Source organism: Watersipora subatra, chromosome 4, assembly GCF_963576615.1.
Source record: "Watersipora subatra chromosome 4, tzWatSuba1.1, whole genome shotgun sequence".
Taxonomy (NCBI): domain Eukaryota; kingdom Metazoa; phylum Bryozoa; class Gymnolaemata; order Cheilostomatida; family Watersiporidae; genus Watersipora; species Watersipora subatra.
The window spans coordinates 27,635,976-27,660,906 of NC_088711.1; the positions used below are offsets into that span (position 1 = coordinate 27,635,976).

The following is a 24,931-nucleotide window of genomic DNA, read 5'->3' on the forward strand; positions in this document are numbered from 1 at the left end:
AGTAGTAAGTTACTAGGTGAGCGGCATTCGGAAGACTCATGAAGAGAACTTATGAATCGTTTATATGTGACACAATAAAGTAATAACTCACCCAGAGCTCATGCATATACTTGTAGCTAGTAACAACATCAGCGCAGAGACTTTGTAGAGCATCATGAAGTCTGCGAGACCTATGCCAAGTGGCATGTTTAAACCATAAAATCACTGGCTGCCTGTAAATGAACCTAGGTAAATTCCTGAAATTCTTAAACCTATTGTTAAGCATCACCGCTTATGGCTTATTATTATAAGCTATACAGTGTCTATAAGTGTCTATAAGTGTCTTACAGTTATACAATATATAATAATGCAGATAATAATAAGTTTACTAAATAAAATTTAATTACGTAATTAAGACACCATAGGAAACATTTTGTAAAAGGGAGCTCGAGCTCCCTTCAACCTTTGAGGTCCTGTTCACAGCTGCTAATAAGAGCCAATTAAGCAATCAGGCAGAGACACTCTAATGCTATTACAAATTGTCATCTGTAATATTCGTATGAAAGCTACTAGTACGGATAGAAACTGTTCATGAAACATTATAGCTAATTTTTTCAGTAATTAAAATCCTGTTTTCTCTAGTTTGATTGATGTCAACAAGTATTTTTGTACTATTTCATTTTATTCATATCTATTGTTTTTATATGACACTGAAAATTTGAGATGCTTTGATAAGAGTCAATAGCTTTCTTGATAGAGATAAAAATTATTCTACTAATCCTGAGTACTGTTATACTCTGTGAAACTCTAGTGGGATGACATGAACGAAGACAGACAACCGCTTGTTAACATTCTAAGCTTGTAATCCAATGTCAGTGTTAAGTACAAATTATCTCCTTTAACAGTGTTTCAATATGTCTGTTAGTACCAGTTAGTACTAGTTAGCAGATATATGATGCATCGATTCAATATTTTTAGTATTAATAACCATACATACTATACAACTATCCAAAACTTATCACAGCTACATTTCTGTTTAGAATCTAGTCACCATTCGTAGGTAAAAGTCTATACATTAAGCCTAGGATGAATTCTATGCCATTAGGAGATGGTTTTCATGTTTGCTTATATATGCTTTACGACTATGATCTATTAAAGGCGATTGATTGCCTTGAAAAAACTCTAGTTAAAACAGTTGAAAAAAGTGGTTTTTACTCATCTCTCGTCTAACCAATAAAAATTTGCTTTTTAGAAAAAGACATCTAATTTGCCTACCAAACCAAAAACAGATTCTGTAAACAAGAAATAAGACGAACAGAAAAACTATTTCATATTCCGAAAAACCTCTTATTGAACGCCACCTCCATTTGACTGCCACTTTGACATTCTTTGATCTTTACGAACTCGTATTAGAAAGTGATTAGTAAGAAATTGTCCACAAAATCATACTAATTATGACTCAGTAGCATCAATAACAAATCCCTCATGGTTTCTGTTGGTATTGAAGTTCGTTTTCCAATTTCGAAGCTTTTCAGTTTTTTCGTTTAAACTTTAAAAGTAACATCATATAAATAATTAATAACTGTATCAGGCTATATAGCAGTTCCATGTTAAACGTGGTCTTGATACATGGACATGTGTAAAAAAACGGTATATATTTACGATGGTATACGAACGACTAGTTTCAGGCTAAAAATTGTGCTTGGCGCCCATCTGGCTGAAAGTATATCATTATTTGCTCTTCTAAACAAATTGTGCTAATATCAACTACTTCAGCAGTGCAAAAGAGTTGAGGTCAGAAGACATGGCCGAAGGTATTGAACAGCGAGATGTTCATTAAATTGAAAGCAACAATCAGAACGCAACTGGCCGAGCAAATGATGCAAATATTGTTGTTTCAAAATTGTTAATTTTGTTTTTGCATGTATTAGAAGCATGGTTCATTCATGTCACTTGTTCTTGAATATATATTTGTAGCATTCGATATATTATCATTATATATGGTAATTTTAAATTTGCAAATTTATGGCATATCATTTAATAGCATCCTTGCGTTTATTCATAACTCCTCTTCTATTGCACATAAAAAGCCCGTTTTGGCTGCAAACTAGCCAACATATCAATGAGTGCAATAAGCTTCTACGCAACCTCGTTAAATGGAGTTACAAAATGAACACATATCTTCAAATTTAAAATGAAATAAAAAATTTAAAGCTCCAACAAATTGCAAAGTAGGGCAAAGGCTATACATGTATTATTATTGCAGGTTAATCAAAGCCATAGATATCAACTGGTAGATATATTTCTCAGCTTCTCAACGCATATTTATTTAGAGATCTTTGACAAGTTTGAATTGAGTTAGCAGATTTATTGCATAAAAGGGTTAATGTCGCTCCGCCTAAGGGAGAGTGCAAAATATAGGCGACATTCGCCTCGCCGGTAAAAAGGTTAGATTTAGTTTCCTAAAATTCTGACAGGCTATTTGAAGAATGCAACATCAGACTCTATTTGAACACCACCTCTATTTGACCGCTACGACAGGGGAAGGGTTGAGAAATAGCGTGCCATGGCATTCAAATAGAGGTGTTACGGTATTTAACTGACGACTGCACTGCAGTAAAGAAGGCTCAATATCCTTCAAATGTGCTGCAAGTAAATATTTTTCCAGCTTCAATTATGATCATCACTGATGAAGCTTTGTAACGGTATAAATTTCTGGTTCAAGAATAAATGAAACACTGTATGTGTTTCACATTCATCACCTTCACAGTCAAATATGCAGAAGTGTCAAAAGACAGCCTTATCAACAGAATATGATCAGATAGAAGTGCAGGAAACGAGCTGGCGCTCTCTAAAATATCTGTGTGGTACAACTTGTATCGTCGGCGTATTTACTGTGAAGTATGTTGATATTGATTTCCTCTTCTTTGAGCTCGGTTCCTCCTCATCATCAGCCCTGATAAATAAACCAGTTTGCGATATATATTTGGACTTTAAAAAATATATATAAACATGTATATGGGTATATTATGTGTGTGTATATATGTATGTATACATAAATATTTATATATATAAGTCGAAGTATTTGTTGCTTTGTTTGTCATATGTCCAGTTATAGTGACTAAATCTAGGAATGAAAAAACCGCTGCACACTGACACCTAACTCAGAATCACCAATTCTGCAGACAGGCCTACAAACGGTCTACCTGTGATACTATGAAATAATTGTTGACATACTTATTACACCTGCCAATCTTTAATGACGTATGCTTGCGAAAATATTATTGGTTACTACTAGCACACCGAAAGATCATGATTGAGTGAGAGGTCATGATGCATGATGGCTGTGTAGCTAGATGGTGGTGCGCTTGGCTTCACATCCTTGCATCTGCCAAATGTGCTGATTCAACTCCTGTGAGGTGCAATCTTTCTTCCTAACACTAGTTCTAGACAAACGAACACTACTCTGATTATAGTAAAGATCTAAACTACATGTAGCTTGTTGCTTCAATTTGTTGGGCAAGGAAACTTAGTCAATGGCGACTAAAACCTGCCACTATTTATAAACTATTTTAAATCTTGAACGAGTGTGTAGCATAAGAAGTAAGAAATGTTTTTTTAATAATCTGTTTCACGTATGCCTCAAGCTTTCAAATATTTGAATTATGCATTGGCCGAACAGACGCACAAAAATAAACAAATACATTCCTTTAAGTCTTAAGAGTTAGATTGGTATATATTGGTTGAAAATAAATTTTTCTATGCAGAAACCTTTTTATTACCCGTACAACGCCGGGCATTCAACTAGTCTTATATATATCCAAGTGTTTGTTGGTCTGTTTGTCGTATGTCCAGGTATAACAATAAATTTATAGAAACAAAAAATCGGTTCGCACCAAAATTTAACTCGAAAACTTTGGTTCTACAAACAGGCTTGCTATCCACCCCGCAACACAGCCTATTTGTCATACTATGAAATAATTGGGTACATACTTATCACAGTGCCAATCTTTAATGGTGATTGGTTAAAATATGCACGATTCAGCTAGCACGCGTTAACTACTAGAAAACAATACATGCCCAGACTTCTCCAAAATCCTATAAATATATGTATACTAGCTGTGCTACCCGGCGTTGCCGGGGTAATGAAAAAGTCTTTGGTCAGAAAATTGATTTATATTTAACACATAACGACATTTGCCATTCCAACGTTCAAACTACATATCATGAGAAAAGCGTTAGGTGAAGTAATTTATTAGAAAATAAAAACAACTGTTAAGGTTTTCAAACTTTGTCAAACAACTATTACACTCATATTTCCTCACATTGTGAGGAATTTGTTTTGCGCAGGTCAAATAAATTAAAAAACATAAAACGACTATAAAAAGGTTTAGATGTAAATGTGAAATAATTAGCAAGTAATAGCTAAATTAATTCGGTTTTGCTACGGTAGCGATACAATTGTTACAAACTGAGAAAACAAAATAAAAATCCTGAATAAGTAGAATTAATAATAGCAATTCTTGCATAGAGGTGCATGTATATAACAAAGGTTACTGTGCCACCAGAAGCTTTCCATCAAAACTTTGAATACGGATACAATCCTACTCTATGGAGACTCTTTCCACGGAGGCAATGTAATTGTCCTCGCGGAAAGAATTGGCTTTGACCCCAGATATACTTTTGAACCTTACGAAAAATACTTCTTAACAGGGGCGTCGTAGAGTGTGACCGCATCGGTAAAATAATCAGCATGCGCTATAGCCGGAATGCAGACAGATGGACATACTTTGAGAAATGTACATGTATATATAGATGTAAATATATATATTTAGGTATATCTACACGTATATATATATTTCTCAAAGTATGCCTGTCTGTCGCTCGCGCACGCTGACTATTTTACTGGTGCGTACACGCGTTACGATGCCTCTGTTAAGAAATACTTTTTTTAAGGTTCAATTACTATATCTGGGGTCAAGGACAATTCTTCTCACGCGGACAATTATATCGTCTCCGTGGAAAGAGCGTTTACATTCTCTCACCATTCAATCAGACAAAGACAGTCCGATATCTCATTTTTACCAATGTAGAAAGGTAATTGCTAATTATTTCACTTTTACATCTAAACCCTTTGATAGCCGTTTTATTTTTTGTAATTTATTTGACCTGCACAAAACAATTTTCTCATGATATAAAACTTAAAAGTTGTTTGACAAAGTTTGAAAACCTTTGCAGTGGTTTTTATTTTCTCTCTTAATTTATTTCAATTACACAAAACACTTTTCTCATGATATGTACTGTAGTTTGAAAGTTAGAATGGCAAATGCTGTTAGATGTTAAATACAAATTAATTTTCTGACCAAAGACTTTTTTATTACCCGGGTAGCACAGCTAGTATATACATGTATATATATATATATATATATATATTAACTTAATTAAACTTATAGTACACACAAATAAACAAACACCTTCATTTCACCTTTTACAAAAACATATAAACACCTTCATTTAAAAGTTAGAATGGTGAATGTTGTATATGTTGATTGAAAATAAGTTTCTGTGCAAAAAACCTTTTTATTACCCGTGCATTGCAAGCCATTTAGGTAGTTTATAACTTTATATACATAAATGTGAGTGTCTGTCCAGATAAAGCAATAAAGTTTTAGCCAAAAGATCCGCATCGCAGAGCCTTCGATCACAGATCCTCCAGTTCTGGAGGCTTTGAGCTTATCCATTAGACTACGCTTTCAACGGTACATCATGATGAATAATAGATAAGACATATCAGGCACATAACGATTACCATCTGGCCTCATTGGCCTAGCTAGATGAATGCCCGGCGTAGCGCGCGTAAAAAAAACGGCTGATAAACAGTCGCAGGTAATGTAAAATTAACGTGATAGGTAATGTAATGTAGGTAACGCAATGTTTATAAACTGTTCTTTTGTTCCCCGTTCAACAAAGGGCATTCATCTAGTACAGTCATACCTCGACATAGACCCGACGACGTCATAGGCCCGGCGACGTCATAGACCCGACGAGTGCCCCAACATACAAAATTTTTTAAATATAAATAAAAATTTTTTTAGCAAGTTTCTCCCTTGAGATACGAGTGATCTTTGAGGCCCCTATATGGTCAAGTATGCGAGAGACCGCTTTCAAGAACCGCATCCCCCGGTCTTTCTCGTCGAGTCAGTTTAAAAAAGATTCTATAAAAGGTCGGAAAAAGTTATAGTAATGCGAGGCAAAACAGCATCAAACCTGAAACAGACAATAAAAAGTTATAGTAATGCGAGGCAAAACAGCATCAAACCTGAAACAGACAATAAAAAGTTATAGTAATGCGAGGCAAAACAGCATCAAACCTGAAACAGACAATAAAAAATTTAGACAACAGAATTAAAGTAAGTTTAGTAAAAACTTGAAACTTTTCAATAGCATCTGTTTAGTAAGCTAAAATCTTGAAAATTAATTTCAAAGTTTCTGTTGCGTAGCATCACAAAAGTTTAGTGTACCAATCGCATTGCTATCAAATCTCTCTTAGACAGCCGTTAGCCTCTGCTACGTCTGTCTCAAAAGCAATAACTCATGGTAGATGTAATGTTATATTTATTGCAGTTTTTACCAACTTAATAGATATTTATTACTTGGATTTCATATAGGAAATAGTGCGTTGGGACATGAGTAAATTGACATACAAGCTCAATCCTAAAATGAATTAAGCTCGTATGTGCAGGTTTAACTGTACACATACATGTACATGTTTATATAGTTTTGCACTTGTTAGTCAAAAAAGATTTGCTCCACTAACTACATTGCTGTAGAAGCATGCTTATATTTACAGACACAAATGCCAACATAATGGTAAAACATAAAAATTACCATGCCATGTCATAACAGTAATATCTTATGCTTTTTTAAAAATATTTATTTCAGCTATGCTAAACTATCTGAGTCATTTCATCTGAGCTCGTATTCACAAATATATAGAAAAGGTATGCAATGATGAATGACACCTGCCATGATAAAAAGATAATACCCCACACCTTTTAATTAAAAATATTAGTTATAAAATTTACACTAGGTAAATATTGGAAAATGAAATACAGTGAAACCTCTACATACCGAATTCTTTTAATCTGGCATTTGCTGCATATATCAAAGCTATCGTATGTTGAGGTGAATGTTTCCATAAGAACACACGGTATTTTGGTGATTGTTCCCATAAGAACACACTGTATTTTGGTGAATGTTCCCATAAGAACACACTGTCTGTTGGTGAATGTTCCCATAAGAACATACTGTATTTCGGTGAGTGTTCCCATAAGAACACACTGTATTTTGGTGAATGTTTCCATAAGAACACACTGTATTTCGGTGAGTGTTCCCATAAGAGCACACTGTATTTTGGTGAATGTTTCCATAAGAACACACTGTATTTTGGTGAATGTTCTCATAAAAACACACTGTATTTCGGTGAATGTTCCCATAAGAACACACTGTCTGTTGGTGAATGTTCCCATAAAAACACACTGTATTTCGGTGAATGTTCTCATAAGAACACACTGTATTTTGGTGAATGTTCCCATAAGAACACACTGTATTTTGGTGAGTGTTCCCATAAGAACACACTGTATTTTGGTGAATGTTTCCATAAGAACACACTGTCTGTTGGTGAATGTTCCCATAAGAACACACTGTATTTTGGTGAGTGTTCCCATAAGAACACACTGTATTTTGGCGAATGTTTCCATAAGAACACACTGTCTGTTGGTGAATGTTCCCATAAGAACACACTGTATTTTGGTGAGTGTTCCCATAAGAACACACTGTATTTGGGCGAATGTTTCCATAAGAACACACTGTCTGTTGGTGAATGTTCCCATAAGAACACACTGTCTGTTGGGGATTGTTCCCATAAGAACACACTGTATTTTGGTGAACGTTCTCATAAGAACACACTGTATTTTGGTGAATGTTCCCATAAGAACACACTGTATTTTGGTGAATGTTCCCATAAGAACACACTGTCTATTGGTGAATGTTCCCATAAGAACACACTGTATTTTGGTGAATGTTCCCATAAAAACACACTGTCAGTTGGTGAATGTTTCCATAAGAACACACTGTCTGTTGGTGAATGTTCCCATAAGAACACACTGTATTTCGGTGAATGTTCCCATAAGAACACACTGTATTTTGGTGAATGTTCCCATAAGAACACACTGTATTTTGGTGAATGTTCTCTGAGCCAAGAATAACAACTGCGTTTTATTGTTGTTATTTAAGACTTAGTGTAGTCAGACAATGTTGTTCGCATCATGCATCTTTTACACGCGAATGTTCTATCAACGTCAAGAATTTTTTTGAAGGTTAGAATGGCAAATGCTGTTAGATGTTAAATACAAATGAATTTTCTGACCAAAGACTTTTTTATTACCCGGGTAGCACAGCTAGTATATACATGTATATATATATACTAACTTAATTAAACTTAAGTTAGTAAACATTGTCATTCGCTGAAGTGGAACATCCAGACCACAAAATATTTCACACAAGTATATTGGGTCTGAGAATATAATAGGGAGATGGATTGAGGTATTATATATAAGGTATGAAGACATCTCACCATCGAACGGGGACTGCTCTCTCGTCAAGGAGTTTACTCGCAGTCGACCAGCTGAATCTTACTAACTTACTGAATCCGAACACTCTGTCGACATTCTTTGCTAGAAACTCTTTTGTTTTTGGATCTGCAATCAATGACCATTGTGACAGACCAATAACACAGTGTGAACAATAATACAAAATGTGCTTCATTGAACTTTAGAAAAGATAGGCGAGTCACAATTACTAAAAAACTGGCGAAATGCTAAAGATAGAAAGTTATATGGAATAGGCATGGAATCAATATAATATCAATATGGAATCAATATAAATTTGATTTATATTGAGTCACGCCTATTTTTGTATAACTTACTTATACTAAATGTTTAAGTACTAACATAAATAGTGAAGGGCTGGAAATAAATATGAACAATCATTATCAAGGGCTAGACTTGGGCTCAAATATTAAAGGTTCTATTGAACCATGTTCAGGTGAAACAATCTCTCACAACCATGTTATTATGCAGTCTTTTATGTAAATAACCAACTTTCAAGTTATTTGAAGCATCAGTTCTTTAACTTGGTAAAACATACCTTCATATTTAGAGGTCACTTGAGAGAAAACTAGGGTTTTGACCCATTTGACAATGTACAAAGAGAATTGCACTTTCTTGTTTACAAAATGCTAGTCCAAGCGCTCAAAATCTTCAGCCAATCCCGATCTATTTTTAGATTTAAAGATATTTTGCTAGCGCAATGTGCATAACATTTCCATAGTACGTTAAAGCGGACACTGATGATTTTTAGTAGAACTACCACGAGATTTGACTTTGACCAACAAAATCCAAGACTCATCGCTAGAATATTTTACTTTTTTAGCACTCCAAATACATGGAAAGAATGATAATATTAAAACTGAGCAAAGAAGATGCGAGTCTTTTATTTGCTCCAACGATGATTTAGTTTTATTCAATAGCATAATTAAAAAATTCAGGTCTTAGTTTGTGCAAGACTGTTTTGGATGTAAGAATCAAACAGTGTTAATTCATGGTTCAGCTGCCTAAACGATAACAAACCATTTTACGTGTCATGAAAAGACTGGTCAAAACTGAAGCTGTTTTTAAGTGATTACCAAATATGCATGTACATTTTGTAACTGGCTAAATATACATGTACATTTTGTAACTGGCTAAATATACATGTACATTTTGTAACTGGCTAAACACACATGTACATTTTGTAACTGGCTAAATATACATGTATATTTTGTAACTGGCTAAATATACATGTACATTTTGTAACTGACTAAATATACATGTACGATTTGTAACTGGCTAAATATACATGTACATTTTGTAGCTAGCTAAATATACAAATACATTTTGTAACTACCTAAAGCACATGTACATTTTGTAACTGGCTAAATATACATGTACATTTTGTAACTAGCTAAATATACAAGTACATTTTGTACCTAGCTAAATATACATGTACATTTTGTAACTAGCTAAATATACATGTACATTTTGTAACTGGCTAAATATACATGTACATTTTGTAACTGGCTAAACACACATGTACATTTTGTAACTGGCTGAATATGCATGTACATTTTGTAACTGGCTAAACACACATGTACATTCTGTAACTGGCTAAATATACATGTACATTTTGTAACTGGCTAAATATACATGTACATTTTGTAACTGGCTAAACACACATGTACATTTTGTAGCTAGCTAAATATACAAGTACATTTTGTAACTAACTAAATATGCATGTACATTTTGTAACTAGCTAAATATGCATGTACATTTTGTAACTAGCTAAATATACATGTACATTCTGTAACTAGCTAAATATGCATATACATTTTGTAACTAGCTAAATATGCATGTACATTTTAACCCGCTACATAAAAGCTGATGATTCAAATAACCTGAATCGGGCTGAGTCAATATAAGGCTGAGTTAATATTATATAAGACTCAACAAGATGGTGTTAACAGATCTGTTCAACAGGACCATGAACAGAAAGCGCCAACAGCTAGGCATGAATTTTGAGAGGCATAATTTAGGGGGATGCCTGAATGTTAAAAGGGTAGGCGTATGGTAGGCGATAATATTATTAAAGATAGTTGAAGAACAAACATGGTTTACCGACTGCGGTAGTCCAGAGGGAGCCATAGATGCTAACAAGGATAGCCAAGAGGTGGACATAAATTTGAACAGAGGTAGTGACGGACAGTCTATGAGGTCATATAGGTGAAGAGGTCAATAATCAATGTGAACAAAGAGCAACAGGAAAACGCAATTGCTATTCTTGGCTCAGAGAACGTAAAAGATAATTAATTGCATCTAAAACTATTTAGAAATTGAGTTATAAATATACAATTTCTTATCTCTTGGTAGCAGCTTTATCAAACAACACGGTATGTAGTAGCTCAGACTTAGAGGAATAATATTAGTTCTTACAGCATTTCAAATATTCTTCCAGCATTCGGTAGTTAAAATCTTCATGCTGTCGGTGAGAGAAAAAACAGAATTATGTTTTAAGACCTTTTAAATGTATTCCATGCTTCAGAGTTTTATTTGTACTTTTATTTACATTGGGGGCTCAAGTGAATTCTCTGTCTAATGGAGGTCACCCACCTCCTGGATAGCCAGATCCATAATCCTCTGTCAATTCAACTTTTTCAGCAAACTTCCAGTTTTGAGTCGCCTTATCCCGAGCTACCTGGAACAAGAACCTGCCAAAATTAATGATTTGAGGCTGTGCGCAAGCAACAGTGTCCCAACTGAATAATAAATATTATGCAGCATTTATCAAAGGAAGGCTAATAATAAGAAAAAAGGAAACAACGACAAGAATGAGAGAGTTAGGCTTACTCTTGAGAATGAAAGAGTTAGACTCACTCTTGAGAATGAGAGAGTTAGACTTACTCTTGAGAATGAGAGAGTTAAACTTACTCTAGAGAATGAGAGAGTTAGACTTACTCTAGAGAATGAGAGAGTTAGACTTACTCTTGAGAATGAGAGAGTTAGACTTACTCTTGAGAATGAGAGAGTTAGACTTACTCTTGAGAATGAGAGAGTTAGACTTACTCTAGAGAATGAGAGAGTTAAGGCCGGGCCACACGTATCGTGTAATTTCAACTAATCTGGGAAATTCCACTCGTACGAAATTTCTGACCTGCCACACAGTTTCCCCACCACGGATTCGTACGAAACTAACTTTCAACTAGCCAATCAGAACGCGGTGATAAATTGAAGCCGATTCCGTTTCAATCATTTGCTTCAGTACGCACATGGATGACGATCAACGGAGAAAAATTGCTTTGCTACTGCTAAAGAAAAAATATCTGCTATTCAAACAGAAAAAGAGGACTCTCACTACAAACTCAGACAGAAGGTATTGGATCCACCCCATAAATGAGAAAAGAGATCAACTGGGAGTTTATGCAAATCTGATCAAGGAGTTGAGAGAAGATGAGGATTCAAGAAGACACATAAAATACCTAAGAATATCACCTGAGAACTTTGACTATATTCTTGAGGCAATAAAACCTCTCATAACAAAGCAGGACACAGTGATGAGGAAGTCAATAGAGCCAGGACTGAAGCTGGCAGCCACACTTCACCACCTAGCTGAAGGAAGTTCTCACGCAGCCATCTCAGCTCACTACCGCTTGGGCAGATCAACAGTCTCCCAGATAATTGATGACACATGTGTCGCACTGTGGACTGTGCTGCAGCCCATTTACCTCAAACCTCCCTCAGGGCCAGATGAATGGAGGGCAATCGCTGAAGGGTCTGTTGTTTTCTTTTTTTTGTGCTTAACATTTATTTATTTTTATTAATTTTCTTCATAATATCCTTTTTCCATTGTTGCTAAAACGAACTTTCATTTTTATTTTGTAGTTTTGAAAGATGGAACTTCCCTCACTGCCTTGGTAGTATTGACGGGAAGCACATCATCATTCAGAAGCCAAAGCACTCTGGCTCCATGTTCTGGAACTACAAACAGAGAGACAGTATCGTCCTACTAGCTGTATGTGATGCTTCATACAGATTCACCCTCATCGACATTGGTCAACCAGGAAGTAATAGTGATGGGGGAATATGGGAGTCATCCGAGTTTAGAAGAGGCTTGGATAATGGTTAGAAAAATATTATCTTTAATTAATTATTATTTATTTTTTATTATCTGTACATGCCGCAACCAACACCAATCAGCTTCACAGCCGGGTTCACTACGTTTGCTTTCTCCTTTCACAGATCAAGTTAATCTGCCAGAGAGTGAGCCGTTGGTGGCTTATGAAGAAGCTGGAGACTTTCCCTACATGTTTGTGGCAGATGAGGCATTCCCTCTGAAACCATATATTATGAGGCCATTCCCAGGTCGAGCCCTCGATTCGGTGCCCAAGAGAATCTTCAACTACAGACTCTCTCGTGCACGGCGCATCATAGAAAACACGTTTGGTAAGTGATGTGTTTTGGGTCTTTTCACTTCGCATGTGGAGGAATGTCATGTATTAATTTGAAAATGTTTTTGTTTCGCAGGAGTCCTATCTCGTCGATGGCAAATCTTGTTTAAGATGATTCAGGCAGACCAAGAGAAGGCAACAAACCTAGTTCGCGCCATGTGTGTGTTACACAACTTTCTGCGCACGGTGAACGACACCAGCTACACACCACCAGGTTACCTGGACATTCCAAACCCAGACGGCTCCATCACACCTGGTTTCTGGCGTTCACAAACACACCCACCCTCCGACCAGCCAAACCGAACGCAGCTACGAAGAGGTGGGACTGCAGAGGCAGCAGGAATCAGAGACAGACTTGTGCAGTATTTTTCAAGCCCACAGGGCTCGGTCTCATGGCAAGATGCCCATATTAACCAAAGATAAACGAACCAATGTCAACCACTCTGCTCAGAACTCTACTAGTCGTAGTTTGTTTTACGTTTTACAGAATTATCGGGGATTTGATTTTTGATTTAAGATCAATGCTTTAAATTTATGTGTATTAAGTTCATGTAGATTAGAAATTTTAGTTCCAAATATTTTTGTCAACGCTATGTGCAAATGTATTTATTCTGGTTGATAAAATAAATTCTGATCGGCTAAACAAGATTGGCAAGTCAGCAAATATTATTTTTAGATTGTACAGAAATATCAAACTGATGAGAGATTCTGGATTGATTGTTCGCTAAAAAAAATTAATAAAAAATACACGCAGATAATATTATGATAAAACACAGATAAGCAGGAATAAAATACAATATGTGTATTATGATTAAACAAACAGAAAGATACTTGTAGCTAATCTAGTGCTAGGAATCATCCCAGGAGGGCGACAACATCTCTGTGAATGTTGGTGTATCTCGTCTCTCGCTCGTGGGCCTGTCAGTACTCCGAGACAACACAAACGACATGGAGCTGGGAAGTCTGTCTGTGAGAGAGCTACTTGGTTGCGGGACAGGCTCTGCATACTCCAACTCAAACAACATGTAGTTAATTCTGTTCTTAGCAACTGCGAATTGGTAGGGTGTGAGTCACTCGAGTCCAGGCACAATTGAGTCCGCAAACAGCTGGTGTTCCGATTTTGGGGCGGGTCTACTCAGTTCTCTGATACGGTCATTTACGGACTCCAGCTCGATGTCGATGGAGTGGTCTTCAATGATCTTTTTGCGCTTGATACCTCGGAATGCCTTTTTGCTCGTCTGTGGTTCAGTGGGTGGTGGTAGTGTCGGTGGAGTTGGTGGGATAGCTGCTGGTGGTCGAGCAGGTGTAGACGCATGTGCATGGGCTTCTGCGGTTGGCGGGACGACCGGTGTGATGCATGCAGGAACTGAAGAAGATGGTCTAGCAGGTGACAATGGACAGGGTGCGCAGGCTTGTGAGGGAGGTGGTATGTTGGTGGAAGAAGTAGTTCTGAAAAAAAAACAAAAGACTGAATTGAATTATTTAATCTGTTCCACACACATACATAGATATATGTTTTCAATTTTCTGGTAAAACCGCCAATGCCAACACCACAGCTATGAAGTCTAGTAGAATAAATTACTAGTAACTAACCAGTTATTATTCCAACAAATCAGAATTTGTGTGCAAAAACATCTTAAAAGCCAACTTACGCCTGCTCTCGATGAGCTGTGAGTAGCCATTTAAATAGTGGCCACCACTTCCACTGCGGCTCTTGGACTGCTGCTGCCCCACTTGCACAAGCTGCATCATACGCCCTTCTGTTGCTGTTAAAAGTGTCCCTAAGGTTGGTCCATTTCTTCATCACCATATCGACTGCAAACAAACAACAAACTTAATTAACTTTATGTGTACATGTAGAGAGTAGCAGCAGTAGAATATGTGGAACAAGACAACATGACTGAGACTGAAGTAATTAATTGATTGTTACAATTGTTGAGATGATCTACTCACTCTCTCTCAGATAAAAAAAATCAGTCCAAAACAAGCATGACCCAAAAACCCAATGATATCAGTAGTACTAGCTACCACACTACTAGCTAGCTACCACACTACTAGCTAGCAACCACCAACTACCTACTACTAGAAATAAATAAACATACCAGTAAACTTCACTTTGGAGTTTGGAAACGCCCTCTCCAATTCACTGACGATGTCCTTGAAATTGTTCAGTTTCACCCCTCTTGAGTCCTTATAGCCGTTCTCTCGTTTGCTCCATATTACTTTTCTCTCCCTAACCAAGTCTATAAAAAGTTCCAGATGGTTGACTTCCATTTCAACGCAAAATCAACTCTCTCTTCAAAACAGATAAAATCTCTCACTCTGGATATGCGCCAAAGAAAACGACCTTCAACATTCAACTAACCTTTTCAACCGACCAATCAAACAACGTTACGTAGGAATTTCTGACGTTTCGTCCAATTCAGGATTCGTTCATCGTGCGCAACCAACGATGGACGAATTCGTCCAAATGTCAATTCGTACGAATCGTTTCGTCCAAATTTCGCCGATTTCGTGAGAATTTTGTCTCGTGTGGCCTTACCTTTAGACTTACTCTTGAGAATGAGAGAGTTAGACTTATTCTTGAGAATGAGAGAATTAGACTTACTCTTGAGAATGCAGTGCGTACAAGGCCTCAAAAGCTCACCCAACCTCAGAATAGGATACTTATAGTTAAACATCATCAACTGTAGGTCAATTCATTAACACGAAAAATTTAGTAGCGAGTTTAGTAGTTGTCTTCAACACATTTACAAAAGATTGCAGAAAAACTGGCATTCAGTCTAAGCTAGACTGACCTTTTACACAAGGCGCCCTTATAAAACATGCACAATTTTCTCAAAAGACAACATGTAATGCATTATTTTACATGATACATAGTGCATGATATGAGCTTTTATTTACAGCTAATTATAAACCATTCCCTTACCAAAGTAACGGGTAAACAACAGTAGCTAATGAATTTTTTAAACATCTCCTACTAAGACCGCAACTCCAAATCATCGTGAAGCAATCCCCAAAAATGGTTACAAACCGCTTTTTTGAGATATGCAGGCAATGACCAGACAATGTTGACATCACCAAACATTGTAACAACCCTCTCACCGCTAAGTCAACCCACCTACAATATGGTAGCCCATAGACAACTTGCCTGATGAAAAGGCCAATTTGTATTTTCATAAACAAGATGACACAAAGAGTCAACTTTCTGATCTAACTGAGATTGTAAACAGTGGCGTTTAGAGCAGTAAAACAGCATTCATCACATATTTACCTAAAAATACAGCGCTGAAATACATACCTTAGCACAAATACTAGCAGCGCTGACAATGGAATAAGTAGCATCAGCTTTTTTAGCAACAGTAATTTCAAGATCAGGAAACAATATCTTGAGCTTCTTCTGATATTTATCTGGGTCACCCACCGTGTCCACGTACACCTGAAACAATTTGTTTATCTACATCACTGACTGTGTCTACATGAAACAATAATTTATTTATTTGGGTCACTAACTTTTTTACATACACCTGAAACAAGAATGTATTTACGATCGTACATGCTTATGACAATAATTGATTTCAGAAGGCTATATGAAAAGCGATTTGTGTTAAATCGGAAACTATTACAAGTAATGCAAATATTTTAATCAATGTCTAAAAAACAACTTTGCAAACATTTTTTACTATTTTGAACCATAAACTGTAAACACATATAATAAGAGAGCAGGCCACACGTAAAATAGAGTGATTGTCTCATAAAATTATATTATTAGACTAGGTTGGAGAGGGTACAGTACTACTGTATCTGTAGTAACTTGTACCTCAGCTTCGTTTACTTAGAGTCTTGTGTGCTGTATACTATAAATAAGTGTAGAAATAAACTGTCTGCTTTATTTTAATGAAAAATAAATCGATAGAAATTAATATTTTGTATGCTTTACTTTTATTGCCGTTATTTTAGCAAAAATAATGAAGTAGCAAAGTTTAGACTATTCTAAGGTGGCAATAGTGTCCGATCTAAAATCTAATAAAAGGATAACAAATGCTAACAGATTGTGCAAACTAAAAAATTAAACCAAAATCATTTCTTGTCCTATATTTCTACCAATTATAACATAAAAAATGGCTTTTTTCGGTTTGGTTGAAAGTCAAATTTTCGGTCGGTGTTGAGTAAAATTCGCCTTGGTCGAGATCGGAGACATTCGAAAACCTGGGTGCGTGCAACTGCACCTAGATCACCCACCGCGTTCATGCTTTCCTGAAAAAATGATAACATCACATTCCACGAACATCAGTTACAACCATAAAATCGATACTCCTTAAGCATATGCATGCAATTTTTGTGTGAACGAGTCAAGAACGATCAAACCTCAACATACAGTTGCCGCTACCTATGAAATATCAGAATAGATTAACTTTCAAACGTCAGTGTTTGACTGTATATAAATAAGTTTCTTCATGTTTACATCTATTAAAACTCGATAAGCTATTTGCCTGCACAAAGGTAATTGGTTATAGATATGTCAATTTGAGAGGATGCAATAAGTTGTAAGGCCAAAAACTTAGTTGAGTTATCTTCATGAGGAGTTATCTTCATGACTAAGTTAACTAAGTTAATTCCTTAGTTAACTAGGAGTTAACTAAGGAGTTATCTTCATGACTGTAGGCCGAAACACTATGAAAGAGACTGCAGAGGATGTGGATTATATTTTTATGCTATAGACTCAATAATTATTCTTACTCTCTTCATCCGTCTCTACTTATTGTCATTGTGTCATTAGTTTACACTCTCCTTCTTATGTGAGTTGACATGCCAGCTAAATACTCAACCAAAGAAGGTTATTATCATTGCTGCACCATTTAAAACAAGAAGATGCCTCTAACTATAGCTCTTATTAATGGGTTGTACCGCTGCTCATTATTATCTTGAGGGCTCATGCTACGTATAAATATTCCTTGTCTGTTAGATTCAGTGTCTTGCACACTATGAAAATATGAAGTACTATGTTAAAACTCCGAGTTGGATTGCTCAAGAGTATGATACAAAGCCAAGAGCGATCCAAAACCTTATCACGAGTGTGTTATTAAGATAGGCATCCCTTGCGCTAGAACGATTAAGATAAATTCGGACAAACAGTAACCTTGTATGTATAATTTTTATTGCCACTGGTAATCATCAACAAAATGATGTTTTTTGTTACATGCCAATAAAAAGAAAAAAGACTTCACTTCTTGTTGAGCAATTAAAAAAGAAGACAGATTTTCAGAGAACAAACAACCCTTTTCCCAATATTTTAATTGGTCCAAATATGTTTTCTTCAAACAACAAACCTCTTTCACGCGCACTCCTTTCTTGAGAACACTTTGAATGAGCTCGATGGCGGTATCATGAGACAACTCATTTAGGTTATACTTGCTTCTACAAAAGTATTTCATAGTTACGACTGAACAAAACACTGAGCCATAGTTTGTGTGAGAGAAAGCAGTGAAAGGCTTATCAACTATAACTTTTTAGATGTGCTATGAAGGTAAAAAAATCAAGTTATAAAATGACACAAAGTCTAAAACAGAAAAGAGGATACGACAGGACAAATGACAAGATACCATGGTATTAGAACTCAAGAAGTTGGCATAACATTACTCGAGCCGATTAGCTGTCGACAGTCTCATCACCACCCGTAACTATGTCTCGAAAAACAATAATGTTAAAACTATTATTTTATGGTTACATGTGTGCTGATCTCGAATGCTCTAAAATAAGTATGACACAAACACTTTGTCGATGGTAACACTCCAAGACTGATAGATGGGGAGATGCTTTGTTTCTAGGAAAAGGAGATGCAAGGGTTTGGTCAAACAGCAAAGAAACATCATATATTGAGGTAAGTCTGTTATTATTAATATCATGAGAGGTTAAGATTTTTAATTATTATTATTAAACGTAAATTTAATATTATTATTGCTGATTAAAAAATTAATTGAGTAATTCTATTATCTGTGTATTCTTCTTAGAGCTGAAGATGAAATTATTCTGAAGTAATCCTATTATGTACTATTAATACTATCATTAGTGATACCCTAGGACACTTATGTATTCGCGGCATCTAACTTTCGCGTTTTCGCGGTGTCATCCTCTCGCGAAAGTTTCATGTGCGAAACTAAGCTATCATAACAAACGAGCGAAACTAAATAGCTTTGTTCATTGATACTGTATAATTGAATTTTATAACGACATTTATTTTAACGTTTTTAACGACCACTATAGCATCGTTAAAATATAAACCGACAAAATAATTTGACTGTCAAAATTTATTACGTTATTATTTTGCAATTATTTAGGATTATTTTCCCATTAGGAATGATTTATAATGATAGGAATTTGATGTTAGGAATTTGACGCTAACAATGCACATGCATTAGTTAGCGTTATCGTTTGCTGGGGACGTCAATCAATGCAGTGAGCACCGGGTGTTGAAAGAAAATAAGACACATGCACTGACACTCGCAGTACTACACAAGCAGCATGGCTCTGGAAAGGTTTGGATTCACCACTGACACCTCTTCAATAACTTGTAATTTTTTTAGATTTGTTTTGCTTTAAGTGATGTGACTGACGAGACGTTTTTAAATTAAAATACGCAAAACATGACCACAGTTAATACGCTCAGAAAAAAAAACATCTTTTCCTTTTGAGCGTTTTAACAAAGATCAATTTTGCGGATTTTATTTTAAGTTCATTCGGAGGCTTTTACGCTTTCGATGGGACACGGCCAAGCGGGTGATTGATAAAACTGAATCTTTTGCAAACCTTTATAAAAGTCGTTAACAAAAAATATTTTGCCTCTGATGATGATAATAATGATGCCTAAGAACTACTAGAAGTTGATGTTTGTCTCTATGGCTTGGAATGAAGTGACATTCTACAGCGATAAAAACCGCGTCCATGTCCGTTGGGCAAATAACTTTTCGAATAAAGGATGTTTAGGTCGAGTTATCTGAAGGAATTTATCATTGCGTTGGAACTGACCAAACAAATCCGTTTGAGTTGACCTTGTGTTTGAGATGAAATGTTACATTTTATCTGAGGGCGAGTTTTTCGAGTTGGACTGTATGTACTTACCGTAAAAAATTCCCAAAAAGTTAGGGCGGCTCAGCCGGCCAGCTGCCCCAGTGAAAACTGGCCTGTTGATAGTCCAAGAAACAAATGGCAGCAAGCGATCAAATTGCATTATCGACCTTGCCCACATCATTCTACCTGCGGTTCACAATTACAGACTAGTCGCAAATTGAATTTTTTTATCGGTGAACCGAACCTGAGGAATATAATTATGTTTGTTCCACTGCATTTATTTTCACATCACTATATTTTCGCACTCATCAGAGCTGCGAAATTAAGTTGCTTCGAAATTTTACTTTGTGAGCTACCCACGAAACTAAATACTAGCGAAATAAAAGTGTCCTAGGGTAGTACTATCATTCAGGTCTCATAGGTTTACTCTTAATTAACTGAAGTTTCATCCACAGCAGCAATGGTTAAAGATAGTGGCAGACAAAACTGCATGTAATGGATTGTCCATTTAACATGGTTGTATCCATAACCGATTTACAGTTGCACAGTGGACCGACATGCAACTCTTCTCTACAACATTAAAATAATTGATTGCATACTTTTAGACATTGTTTGAGTAAGAAAAATAGACCCAGATAAATTTCCTTTCCATAAAGTTTCGGGAGGCGCACAAAAAATTGCTTGTACCAGTTATTTATTGGACAAAAAAGCTAAAATCTGTGAGTACACATAAAGACAAAAATAGTTAAATTATTAACCATGAAGTAATTTATAACTAAAATTAGTCCTCTTAAAAGTGTGGGATATTAAACAAATTAATTCAGAATGAAAAATTGTAAAATATCAGTCAATTTAATTTAGTGGTATGCAAATGCACTATAAGAGGCAGGAATGCAAATGATATATTTAAATTAGATCTGAACGTATCAGATGTAGAATGAGACAACAGCAGCAAGTAGAGAGGGTATCTTCCATGAGCACAAACCTTCTGAGCATACAGGTAGATATGTAGTGAGGTGATAAAATTTTGACCATCCATCCAATTGCATCAGTTCTGGCATTCAACTCATCGAACATTTTATCTCTCTGAGGCTCAGACAATGTTTTGGAATCTGCAAAAAATGAGGCATCAGATTTCGACAATATTGCTATGAATAGTACCATTATTAGCTGAAATTACATGATATTGATGGGAGTCAAGAGAACTAGGAAGGAACGGCTAGAAAAATGCATTAAACCATCCATAATTTTCTCATTCATTAGTTTAAAAACAGTATACGGTCAAACCTCACGCTTGCCTCTATATCCATATTTTTCTGCAGATGACATAATAATTGAGCTATTATTTGACACCATATAGAAAGTAATATCCAGCATACCATCACTGAAACTTGTGAAAATGGAGTTTTGTAAGTACAAGTAAAAACACTGGTAGAAATTAATAATAAAGCATAAAAATAATGAAGAACATAAAAACTAAATTCAACCATATCTAGCGAAAGTTAACGAAGATCTAGTACTAAAAAGATAACGCTATCAGAATTTAGTGAAATATAAGATAAATACAGACTGAAGAAAGTTAACAGCCAGCACAAGACGTGTTACCTAATTTCACACCCCTTTTAGGGAGTTATAATAAGCTAATAATAACAGACCTACTAATGAACCAATATTTCATTAGTAGGTCTGTAATTTACAAAGTTGCAATTTACAATAATTTATTGCAGTTTTGTAAATCAGTACATATGTATGCAGTAATCCTTCCCGCGGTTAAATTATACAGTGCTTTACTTGTATTAAACAGTGCTTTACATTTTTCATTTCAAAATTATTGAGCCAAAAAAGCTAGAGTAAGTGGAAGTGAAAAAAAGGAGTTAACGTCTTTTTAGAATAAGTGCAAAATTGTAGAAAAAAAATGAACAAACATCTGAATCAACTTTTTATAGTTTTATCCTGGAGGAAGAAAGTGAGTGATGAGAACAAAACAACACCTGAAATGAGTGAACATTGCAAGACTACATCTGATAATTAAAGATGAAATATAAGAATACGAAATGCCATGTCAAAAAACAAAGAATTTCTAATTTATTCTCAGACTAACCCTGCACACTTATCGATCGGCATACCATCGATTAAGATTACCCAGTTTTTAACGTAAAGAAAAAAGGCAATAAAAACTTTTCTGTATTGACTATTAGTTTAGTAGTTTACTTTTTTACATATAGTTTCCTACACAGTTCTGTATAACAAATCTGTTTTTATGTTATGTAAAATTACTTGATGTTTCAAGCTGTGAAATTAATTATATGAAATCCAACAAATGTTATAAGAACACGAGTTCTCATAATTCACACACCTGCAAATCCCATCTCTTTGAGATCTCCCTTGTTATCGAGTGGGCTGTAAGCAACTCCATAAACCATTGGGCCTGTTAAATATCAACCATATCATATATACATTATATTTATAAATGTGATTAATATTTAATTATAATTAATATATTATAAATATGATTCAGAACAGTTCTTGGCAATGCGAAGCTGTTACGCAAATCTGCATTCGATATGTTGATTTTTATGGTCAACCACAAACTACCGGTACATAAACCACTGAAAGTGGGACGAAATATGCCACTGAGTGTTGAACTAGATATGCCACTGAATACTGACATAGAAAAGCTGAAGACCGACATTCTAAACAATGGGTCATTTTTTATCTCTTGAGAAATAAAATTTTGAGAGAAAAAAACAACTCGTTCAAGTAAAAAATATTCTCAAAAAGGCAATAATTTCAAAATACTCATGGCAGCAATATAATTTATTGAGATCTACAGTACATATTGGCTATACCGTGTGAACAACAAGTAAAGCTTGGAAAATAAACTTTTTGATTGTGTGACTGCGTGGTGTGCGATTGAGTGGTGCTGCGAAGGAAGCTGTTTTTAAGCAATTGTCTTGATAGCATAATATATTGCATATCGTATAATAATATTATATCATCATATAAGATCAAATAATATATTGCATAATCATAGCATGCATATTGATAAATAATGTAATGACCCCTTATAAATCTTCCTGGTTGACTTCCTGGTCAATGCTCTCTCAATCGGGTGTAAGGCCAAAAGATTAGACAGCGAGGATGAAATTCTATTCGATCGATTGATGCTTTTATATAATCCAGGTTAATACAACTAGTTAATACAACTAGTTAGATCATGTGTAGTCAATGTAGTATTGCATGCCATGTATTTGAGTATACAGATAAACGAGCATTCCATTTGAAATGTCAGCTGAATGTCAGATGAAAAGTTGTAATTTTCATTAAGATCTTAAAAGTTCAATATAGAGCTGAAAACAAGAGTCTATGATTGCCGTGTTAGCAAGATATTAACCACACTTCATAACTCTTGTCAGATGTGGAGCTGTTTTCATCAGAAACATTATTGATAAGTGAACGGCTCCTTGTAAATAAAAAATGCTGTATATCTTTTCATATTGAAGACAGCCAATAGATAACTTCTGTAAAAATTGAAATATAGAAAGCTCCAATATAGTGTTTTGCAAAATGTGTGGTACTATGTAGTCAAGTCTAGTTAAGTAATAGTTAACTGTTTACTATCTAATAACTAATCTCACTGTTAACTAATGTTTGTTTTAAACACAATAGCAACTTATTTTCCCTAATGTTCTGTTTGTTATTTACATACCCAAACTACATACCTTCACAGTAACTTGCACATTTGATAATTGAGTGCATTTAAAACATATTTTCACCGGCATAAATTGCTAGCTGCATATTACCTGTGACAAGACTGGTGGCATTTATGTAGTTAATTCAAGTGTGATAAAGTACCAAAAGTTGTAATGATAATGTGCTGCTTAAAAAATGAAGCCTACATATTAGGCATATCGTGTCATTTTTACGATGTTGAACTCAGACGTTGAGTATCGTGCTGCAATAAGTTTGCAAAAGAACACACAACCGATAAGGGAAAGTTTCAACTTGATATCGATAACTAGGCCTATATACTATAATTAAAGCAATCACTAGGCCCTATTTATTTCATGCATCTCCTTTTATATTTTCTTCCTCATGCAATTCCTCTTATATTTCCTTTCTCATATATTTTTTTCCTATACAATGGCTCGCACCGTAGGTAAAAGGGGTTTGTTCGGTAATGTTCTGAACACAAAAGCATGAGGTAGATGCATACCTGCCAACTCTTACGCATTGGGCGTGAGACTCACGCAATCACCCCAAAGAAAAAAATTAAAATGCGTGAGATTTTTGCCCCAATTTCTACAATTTCATATATACTATCATTGATACATCAATTGCCCGAAAATCAAACCTCACGCATTGCCCCACTCTTGGGTTGGCAGGTCTAGGTAGATGGTATTTCACAGATGTGAGCACAATGAGTAGCATATCAAATGTGCATAACCTCAACGGTGATTAATAGGTATTAAGCAGCTGCTTTTCTTCGGAGAATTCAATTCCAGAGTAGGCTACGTGTGTAATTAAAATGTAGGATTACAAACCCAAAACAGGGCCTCTGCCAGCTTCATCGATACCCAACCAGCATTCTAATTCTTTGGCTTTTGCGTGAGTAACAGATTCTGCAATATGATTGTGCAAATTGTTGTCGTCGTATTTTTTTATGCTCATAGAATTTGTGCATTTGTAATGCGCAGAGCTGCTAATATTTTTCGATCTACCCGCCATATTTACAGTCAATCTAGGCGCACTCGGAACTAACCATGAGACTCCCTTGACCTAAAA

The 24,931-nt window shown here is 35.5% G+C and overlaps 2 protein-coding genes across 2 annotated transcripts; one reads left to right on the plus strand and one right to left on the minus strand.

The window, feature by feature from the left end:
• Positions 1-2,021: 2,021 nt before the first annotated feature.
• Positions 2,022-24,886, minus strand: LOC137392968 (ribonuclease H2 subunit A-like). Its single transcript, XM_068079343.1, has 8 exons — positions 24,691-24,886; positions 22,503-22,574; positions 21,132-21,258; positions 18,409-18,496; positions 16,380-16,517; positions 11,244-11,328; positions 8,615-8,738; positions 2,022-2,935 (listed from the first exon to the last, which is right to left on the minus strand). The coding sequence occupies exons 1-8, from the start codon at positions 24,872-24,874 to the stop codon at positions 2,797-2,799; spliced, it is 957 nt and encodes a 318-aa protein (XP_067935444.1). The 5' UTR covers positions 24,875-24,886; the 3' UTR covers positions 2,022-2,796.
• Positions 12,071-13,567, plus strand: LOC137392966 (uncharacterized). The gene is made up of 4 exons (XM_068079342.1): positions 12,071-12,402; positions 12,513-12,751; positions 12,870-13,073; positions 13,155-13,567. The coding sequence occupies exons 1-4, from the start codon at positions 12,185-12,187 to the stop codon at positions 13,499-13,501; spliced, it is 1,008 nt and encodes a 335-aa protein (XP_067935443.1). The 5' UTR covers positions 12,071-12,184; the 3' UTR covers positions 13,502-13,567.
• Positions 24,887-24,931: the final 45 nt, after the last annotated feature.